The sequence below is a fragment of the Scomber scombrus genome, chromosome 18, assembly GCF_963691925.1.
Source record: "Scomber scombrus chromosome 18, fScoSco1.1, whole genome shotgun sequence".
NCBI lineage: Eukaryota > Metazoa > Chordata > Actinopteri > Scombriformes > Scombridae > Scomber > Scomber scombrus.
Window position 1 is genome coordinate 16,335,975 of NC_084987.1, and position 9,470 is coordinate 16,345,444.

The 9,470-nt window shown below is 41.8% G+C and overlaps 1 protein-coding gene across 2 annotated transcripts; it reads left to right on the plus strand.

Moving 5' to 3' along the window:
* The first annotated feature begins 840 nt into the window (after window positions 1-840).
* On the plus strand, window positions 841-8,773 carry LOC133999649 (far upstream element-binding protein 2-like). Of its 2 annotated transcripts, XM_062438905.1 has the most exons (18): window positions 841-1,056; window positions 1,684-1,786; window positions 1,869-1,928; window positions 2,176-2,212; window positions 2,332-2,384; window positions 2,516-2,587; window positions 2,677-2,734; window positions 3,102-3,273; window positions 3,560-3,658; window positions 3,737-3,835; window positions 3,946-4,048; window positions 4,470-4,591; window positions 4,941-5,234; window positions 5,387-5,502; window positions 5,607-5,695; window positions 6,035-6,241; window positions 6,525-6,712; window positions 6,849-8,773. In XM_062438905.1, exons 1-18 carry the CDS (start codon window positions 928-930, stop codon window positions 6,855-6,857), a joined length of 2,010 nt encoding a protein of 669 aa, XP_062294889.1. In that variant the 5' UTR covers window positions 841-927; the 3' UTR covers window positions 6,858-8,773. The 2 variants fall into 2 exon arrangements, with proteins under 2 accessions (XP_062294889.1, XP_062294891.1); XM_062438907.1 differs by lacking the exons at window positions 6,525-6,712; window positions 6,849-8,773 and having other exon boundaries at window positions 5,957-6,172.
* Window positions 8,774-9,470: the final 697 nt, after the last annotated feature.

The following is a 9,470-nucleotide window of genomic DNA, read 5'->3' on the forward strand; positions in this document are numbered from 1 at the left end:
GTATAAAGCAGTCATGTAAAAGATATTCAAAATATTTATGGAAAATATGCAGTTTTGACTAATGCAGTGGCTATTGTAAATATATCATGCTCTCTTCGCTCAATCAAGAGATGCTGTAGCTATATTATCTGAGGTAGTCTGTTATTTCACCAGTAATGAAGTTGTGCAAAGAAGATCACTCATAAATACTAATTAAAATCCTTAAAATGGCATTTCCTCCCAATCCCCCATTAATAAATCCCAGAATCTATGAATATGTCACAAATCATGCTTGTTGGCCCACCCCTTTAAAATCTGTTTTGTGTGTCAAACTCTGCACATACATCATTCTGCACAGTGAAGCCCAAATATTCAACTTTAAGAACAAGAAGAAAAGCATATCGAGTGGAGGGAGACTTGAATTAATATTCCCCATTAAAATGAATAGGCTACTACATCGCCTGGTATGTTCAATTTAACTCTTCTGTTGTCTTCCCGTCGACCACGCGACTTTTGTCCTTTGGTTTAACTGTTTATAAAGCATAAGTATCAATTATCACCCAAGGCTGTGTTAGACCTTTTTATCCAACTTCATTCCAACTTCTTACCACAGGTTTTACATTTATTTTTTTGAGGGGGAAATGATGGTCAGTAGGCTTCATTTAAATGAAACTATACCTAATTTTTGAGTTGTCATAATTGACCCGAAGACAACAGGACGGTTAAACGACATTAATGAAACAAAATACTATTTAAATGTATATGTATCAAATTGTCCAAGTGGCAAGTGTTTTTGTTATTTTTTTCCAAGTAGCTTAACTGGAGTGAACCTTCCCGGCCACCGTCGTGTCTCCGGCGCTTTCCTTATCCCGTCAGTTTCTTGACTTTCCTCCCCACTCTTGCGCAGCTTTTATCACGGTTTTTTCTGTTTTTGTGCTCGGTGTCAGCATGTCTGAGTACAACGCGGTACCTCCACCCGGCTCCGGGGCCCCTGTCGGCGGACAGGCAGCTCTCGGTAACGGGGCAGGAGGCGTCAAGAAAGACGCGTTTGCGGACGCAGTGCAGCGGGCCCGGCAGGTGAGATGTGACAGGAGCATGTCTAGCTCACTAGTTAGCTTGAAGGCTAGCATCGCTTGCACAGTCTTTATACATAACACGGGGTTTAACATTTTGAATTCACCTATTTTTTCCGATTTAGCCTTTCGGAATAAATGTACAAATAGGATAATTGTGCTGACATGTCGTGTCTCTCCTTGTTGACGGCGGAAAACACCCACAGTGTGTAAACAACAACCAGATGACACATTAGCAACATTAATATCGTTTAAATTCACTTGGCACACTTATAATAGTGAATGAACGGCATTAAATGTGTGACTATTAGCACAGAAGATGTTTAAACTTACTGTGTTGGGTGATTTAAAAGTGACATGAAATGCAGACAAACACATCAAACTGTGGCGCAGCCTTAAGGCCTAGAAAGGACTATATTAAGTTATGGCAACAATGATCAAGGTAATATCTGCTGTATTCAGTTTGCCATCATGATATCCACATTATAATAGTAGACCTGAGTCCATCAAAATAGTGTTCTGTTCAATGTGTAGCTTATAAATATGTGCACATATTTCAGTGACAGATTAATATGATCAGAGGATTCTGTAAGTTTAATGTTCATGGTGATTTTCTACTTGTGTGTTTCAGATTGCAGCCAAGATTGGGGGCGATGCCGGTCCTCCCATGAACAACAACAACGCTTCAGATGGCTTTCAGTTCACTGCACAGAAACGACAGCTGGAGGATGCAGGTAAAGATCACCACAATGTTTAGCTGCACACTTGATTTTGAGATTGTGCAGTCCTCCTCACTTTCATTTGTTCACCTGACAGATGAACCAGAGAGCAAGAAGCTGGCTACACAGAGTGACTTGGATTCAGCCGCAGCATTGTGTGAGTTTCATCCTGTCATGTTACGGTCTGTTTATTTCCTGCTGAGAGATGTTTAAAACACACAGTCGACGATTCAAGTTGTACAGTATTCCTGTTTCAGTCGTTTGCCCCTTTACCCTTGCCTGTACATGCTTCCTTTGCTCCGCCCGTGTCCCATTCTGATCTCACAGTACATCAGTAATCCAAATCCTCTCCCTTGCTCTGTTTTCTCACTCTCTCCTTTGTTTCTGTTGCTGTCCGATCTCAGCTATTGGCGCACAGCTAGCTGCTCTTGCACATCAAAGGTGAGAGTTTTCAGTTGATTGTGTGTTGTGTTGAAGTATAGGGTCTAATGCATTTAGAAAGTTATGTGATGTGTTGCTTCTTAATCCTTTTTGTCATCCTTGCTTGCTGATGATGCCAGGCCCACCACTTCCACAGAAGAGTACAGTGTTCCAGACAGCATGGTGGGACTCAGTGAGTGCAGCCCAAATCTTTTTTTAGCACATATTGATGCCACAGTGATCCCTCTCTGTGATAAAAGACACACATAAATGCCACTACTGCGATTGTGACCCACCAGCAACTTTTTCTGTATTTGTCTGCAGTTATTGGCCGTGGAGGTGAACAGATCAATAAGATTCAGCAGGAGTCAGGTTGCAAGGTGCAGATAGCTCCAGGTACTGTCTTTTTCTTTATATATTATAGTTTTTGCATTCATTTTCCTTTTCCTGTTGAGGTGCGTTATATATGTACTGTCTGTGTCCAGACAGCGGAGGTCTTCCAGATAGGAGCGTCTCTCTTACAGGTTCACCTGATTCCATAGAGTAAGTTTCAGACTTTATGCTAACAGGCCTATTGTTGTTTTACATTAAATCATCAGAAATGGTCACTAACGATGAAGCAGGTTGTCCTTTGCAAATATTGAAACTATAAAAAAAATGTTTGTCTAGTAACAAATATTATTAGGCTGTAATATTTTTATATTATTATGTGAACATAATTCATTTTGTTGGAAGCCTTATTCAGTTATGCCATTTATAGATCTTTAATGACTTATTGCTTAATTTCATTAGTACTACATGATGTAATATAACGTCAGTGTCCTTTACTATTACATCAGCCATCAGTCCACATGTTGACATGATATCATAAATTGGATGTAGAGTTACTGTTCAGCTCCTCCCTCACTAGGAAAGCCAAGATGCTTTTGGATGAAATAGTTTCACGAGGGAGGGGTACACCCCCGTCTTCTTATCATGAGTCCACCAACGGGCAGAATGGCGCAGTTCATGAGATGATGATCCCAGCTGGCAAGGCTGGACTTGTCATTGGCAAGGGAGGAGAGACCATCAAACAGCTACAGGTATGTGGCATGTCATTTTTAGAAAGTGTAACTATCTTGACGGATTGTTTCCAGAAATAAGTGGGACAGTTTTACCAAAAAAAAGCACTTCTAAATCACTTCGAATTGCACTAACCTGCACAAAAGGAGATACACAAATACATTTGGATTAATTGATTGAACCATTTTTACAGACGGGCAATTTTGTAATATGGTTCTTTTACTGTTATATATGTGAGACATCTTTAGAAAACTTTTATTTCTCCAGTGTTACCTAACTATAATATTTAATTGTGTGATATTCCAGGAGCATGCAGGGGTGAAGATGATCCTGATCCAGGATGCCTCTCAGGGACCCAATGTTGACAAGCCCCTGCGCATTATTGGAGATCCATACAAAGTCCAGGTACAAAACTAATATCAATTCAAAGAAAGTGTGCTGCTGTGTTGCCATTTAATGTAATCATTGTGTTGTCCCTTTCAGAAAGCCCAAGAAATGGTGCAGGAGATTTTGAGGGAGAGAGACCAAGGGGGTTTTAGTGAAAGAAATGACTACGGCTCTCGAATGGGAGGAGGCATGGATGTAAGTTTGTGATTGGGAAAAAGAATAAGAATCGGATCAGGGATTCTGAACCAAATCCAAATGCATAAAAAGTGAAATAAACATCTGGAACCATCTGTTTTTCCAATCAGATCGCGGTACCACGACACTCGGTTGGTGTGGTCATCGGGCGCAACGGAGAGATGATCAAGAAAATCCAGAATGATGCCGGAGTTCGGATACAGTTCAAACAAGGTAGAAGCATCTGATGACTTCATGCTGGTTGCATTTACAGATGTTTCATATATATTGACACAATATTTTGCATGATCTGAAACGTGTAGGTTGCAAATTTGATGTTTGATACCACTAATTGACACAATGAGCCAAAAAAAAAAGTCATCATAAAATACACTTGATACTCAACATCTTTTGTTGTGAAGTACATGTCAGAGCTCATAAACCACACAACAGAGCAACAACCTTGTTATCCACTGAAAAAAATAAAACAAAAAAACTGTTTGCAAGAGCTACAGATGTGGTGCTGATGCTCATTGCATATCTGTCATTAATTTTTATGATATAACAGCATAGAACAACAGTTTCAGTGGGTTACATGCCTTTTTGATACAAGAAACATTTTTAATTTAATTTAAATTTTAAATCTTTCTCTCAGATGACGGGACTGGTCCAGATAAGATTGCCCACATCAGCGGCCCCCCTGACCGCTGCGAACATGCAGCCCAGATCATAAACGACCTGCTGCAGAGCATTAGGGTCAGGGAGGAGGGACAGGGGGTATGGATCACTCACACACACACACGCAGTGAACTGTCACACTGTAAAGCATACTTTTATCCACTTATAATCTAATAGACACATGCCCTGAAATGTAATAAGGTATCATCTTAATCAGTTGTGGCTAATTATAAATGTATAGCAGCAGGCTTGAGACAGTTTTTTTTTCTTGCTTTAAAGCTTCATAATGTTTACATTGGTGGATCTAAATTCATAAAAAATAAATATCCCCCACTTAAGTCATAAAACATAAGAAGTGATTATTACTCTTTATTCAATATAAGCATTTCTTCAAGACACTATATAGTGATATGCTGTTGTCATGAGGGTCTCTGTTCTTCATCCACAGGGCCCCCCAGGTCCTCCAGGCATACCTGCGGGCAACAGGGGTCGAGGTGGGGGACAAGGTGGTTGGGGGCCCCCTGGAGGGGAAATGACATTCTCTATCCCTGCCCACAAGTGTGGGCTCGTGATTGGTCGAGGAGGTGAGAACGTCAAGTCCATCAACCAACAGACGGGAGCCTTTGTGGAAATCTCACGGCAGCCCCCCCCCAACGGAGACCCCAACTTCAAGCTGTTTATCATTCGGGGCTCACCGCAGCAGATCGACCTCGCCAAGCAGCTGATTGAAGAGAAGATTGAGGTATTATATGATAAGCAGCAGCTAGAAGCCTCAACTGAACAAAAACGATCACGTTTCAATTGGTTTTCTTAACTCTGTTTAATTTCCTCAAGACTGAATGAGATTTTATTTTACAAATACCTCTACATTTTTAATTATTTTGTGTGTTCCAGGGTCCTCTGTGTCCTGTGGGCCCAGGACCTGGTGGGCCAGGTCCTGCTGGTCCAATGGGTCCCTACAACCCGAACCCATACAACCCTGGGCCGCCCGGGGCCCCTGGGCCACCACAGTGAGTAGCCACAACTAGAAAGAACTGCATGAACTCTTATTATTCATCACGTCAGGGCAACAAGTAGAGAGGGGTTTGACTCTTGACAACATTTTTCTCTTCAGTGGTGGTCCTCCAGGTCCTCACCAGTACACTCCTCAGGGTTGGAGCAACACTTACCAGCAGTGGCAGCCACAGGCACCCCACGACCCCAGTGAGTCACCTTTGACTTCACTGCCTCCGCTGGTTTTCAGGGGTTAATGCTGTTGATTCATGTTTATTTCTGCTCATTTTAGCATGTCGGCCCTCTTTATATACTCATCAGTCCTACCACAGTCTATATGTAATGACATTTTTTTTCTAAATCTGGGATGGTCAACAGGAGTTCTGATGGATATTTTGTGATGAGATGCACTGTCTTAACCTTAAGCAGCTCTGGCTAACCCTGTCTCTGTTTCCCCCCCTGGTCTCCAAGCCCGGTCTCCAGGCCAGTAGCAGGGGCTCACCCTCACCCTATGAGGACCTCACCCCCTCCACCCTGCATCTTTTCTAGGCAAGGCAGCAGCCAATGACCCCAACGCAGCGTGGGCGGCCTACTACGCTCAGTACTACCAGCAGCCGTCGGGGGCTGTGCCAGCCCAGTACCCCGCAAACCCAGGTGGAGGTGCCCAAACTTCAGGCGACCAGACCCAGCCCGCACAGACGCCGGGGGGACAGCCAGACTACACCAAGGCCTGGGAGGAGTACTACAAGAAGATGGGTGAGACTGCCAAAGAACTTGATTTGCACATTTTTATCTCGGTGCTGAATCGATGAGTTGATTTATTCAGTCAATCAACAGAAAAATAAACAGGCAACTTTAATGATATGTGTTAAGTTATTTTAAAAGTAAAACCTAAAACCATTGAAGGGAAGATGATGTTTTGTGCAGAGAAGAACAATATCTTTATAAATATCGTATAAATAAAATTGAATAAATGACATGCAACATGAACTTGATGTTGAGCCGGGCTACGTCTCTCTCCCCTCTCACTCCTTTCCAGCTCAGGCAGGCGGATCCGCTCCGGGGACAGCAGCTGCAGCTCCAGGAGCAGCAGGGGGAGCAGCATCCACATCAGGAGGCCAGCCGGACTACAGCGCAGCCTGGGCAGAGTACTACAGGCACCAGGCTGCGTACTACGGACAGACAGGACAGGCCTCTGGTCAGCCAGCCACTCCCCAGCAAGGACAGGTTGGTATAGAGACACTGAGGTTTTCATCATGGGCTCAAAAACACTTTCTGTTTCCGTGATTTTCACTCATTCATTTAAAAATATATGGACGTTTTCACACAAAGCCTGTCCTTTGTTTCAACATTTGTATTACAGGCACAGTGAGAGTTCATGGCAGAAGTTCAATGCCTGACAGAACCGGGATGAAGAAGAGGAACCTGAACTTAAGGCCAGGATCTAGCCTATTAAGTTTTATTTTTTAATTTTTTATTTGTTGTGAGGGGAAGTGAAACCCTTCCCCGCCACCAAACGTGACCTGGACACTTTTTAAGAAAAATGTTAACTGAACAAACGTTCTAGCGATTCGCTGCTGAGGGGAGGGAGAAGACTGATCATCTCGTCGTGACAGGTGCACAATTTTTTGCAAAGCTTCTCAATGCCTCTACGTATATATGCCGTTATGAACACGGAAGCCTGCAAATGCTTACTTCATTGCAGAGGAGACCGAGTTGCCAGTACATCTATTTCTTCTGCCTTTTATTACCTTCGTAAGATTTCTAAGTCCCTTTTTTTTTTTTTTTAAAGCACTTGCCCTCATATTGCAGTGTTAGACTGAATTGCGCAGAGCTGTTAGAACTATAATCATATGTATCTGGCACAGGCAATTAATCGGAGAAATCATTTTAAAATCTCATTTGATTTGCTCAGTCTTTTGATTTCTTTTATAAAAAAGTGAAAATTACCTCTGCCGAGGCTTGCATGGTGTTTAGCTGTTTCAACTTAGGTACATTTGGATGTTTTTTTTTGTTTTTAAATGCATTGTATGAGTGAGCCAGTTTTATAGTGTACAAATGGAATTATATAATGTTGATTTATGCATGTGGGATAATTGTTGAAATCTAGTAGATTTTTCAAACCACTTAAAAGTAAGGCATTTAATAAAGAGCAGGGCCGCCTTTCATCATCAGTCGGCCTTCTGCTGGCGATATGAAAGCCGTTACGATGACACGTGGCAGGGATTAAGATGCAAAGCCATGAGCTGTTTTTAAGGATGGATTCAAAGGTTTATATTAAGACATTTCTGCAGGGGAAGCCATGGAAGGATTTAAACTTCATCGTAGTGTCCTTGAAAGTTGAAGGAAAAGTCTTTTTTTTTTTGTTTAGTAGCCACAGCCTCCAGGATGTATGCACCTTATACCAGGTCAGGCATCCTTGTTTTGACTCTGCCATAAATACTCTTGTGTGAGGATCACTACATAAAGTTTGTTGAGACTGCCTTTAATCTCTGTTAATTTCTGAAGTTGCAATGTCCACTTTGCTAATGTCGTACATTTGGTTTATGCTGCCATGATTTCAGACTTTTCTCCTTCTCTCAATTTATTTATTTTTTTGCACACATCTATCGATACTCCAGGCTCCTCTTTTGCCTCTGTTAAATGTCCATTCTGGAGACCAAAAATGATTTTCAGATTGGGCTGGCTGGGTGTGAACCTCGTCTCAGTTATCTGAAATTGCTTTGAAAATACAAGCAATGACTCACACACTGCTAGTGGCTATTCACTGTAACGAGGCAACTGCATATCTGTGTTTGTAATGGTCATGTAGGGACTTGAAGGTGGAGTCTTTTCTCATGTGGAGGTTTTGGTTCCCCTGCAGTTCATACAGGTGCAGGTTCATCCACAATGGGAACAGGCTTCCTTCCTGCCTGTTCCTGCCATGAAAAGCTATGTTCACAACTGTAACACTACAGTCGTTCTATGTTGCAGCTGAACCATGCTGTGATTCTCAGATTTGCATGTTACAGCTTTTTTACTTTATACATCTTGGTTACAGATGCCAGCAGCCTGTTCATGGTCATTGTGTGCAAAAGAATGAAATTTAGTCTTCCAACGTGTCCCTCTTTATTATTATATGTACATACATTCAGCAATATGAAACTGTTGGTTTTGACTTACAGAGACGTTTCAAGTATGATTCTTGTATTATGAATGGCAGCTGTGAGCCTGCCTCTGGCAGCAGTGTTGATATTGTTAATAAATGACCACCAGCAGCAATACTGTGAATTAAAAAGGGGCAAGTGTCAATTACTTTTATATGTGTGCTGAATATTTTATCACATTTAATGTTCTTTTACAAACAATAAGATCTTAAATAAAACAACCTGTTGTCTCCAGACTTAACAGAAGCACAGTTCAGAGAAATCGCCACCAGATGTCATTAGTCGACTGATTAACTCATCAGACTGAGCTGCAAAGAAGGGACTCCGTTATTGCCAAATATGTGTGTATATATATATGTAATATATACACATGAAAAGTATAACTCAATTTTTTCCAAACTCATAAATCAAAAAGTCTGAGGAACCTGTGAGTCCCATCTGTCTGAAGTCTCATAGCGACCCAACACTTTATGAAGTGTTCCTTTCCGCGGTTTGTCAGCCGTGTATGTGTGCGTGTGTGTGCACTTTTGAACCAAAACCTCAGAAATCTGTTTGTGCAATGATGCACCAAAAAAACAACACAATGCACCCATGGCAGGTATTTCCTACTACACTGTAGCTTCATACGTGTTATGATTCAGTACATTTGATGGTGTTGTAGTAACTTTCACACAGCTTTTTCAGTTTTCCAATTTGACTGATAACACGTCTGAAGTGTTGACACCCTGCACGAGTAAGCAGAAGTTAAGATGTCATGAAGCATACTGATGCTCATTGAGGTTTCTGTTCCAGTGTCTCACTCTGTACATTGCAACAGAAGTGGTAATAGTGTGTGAGAA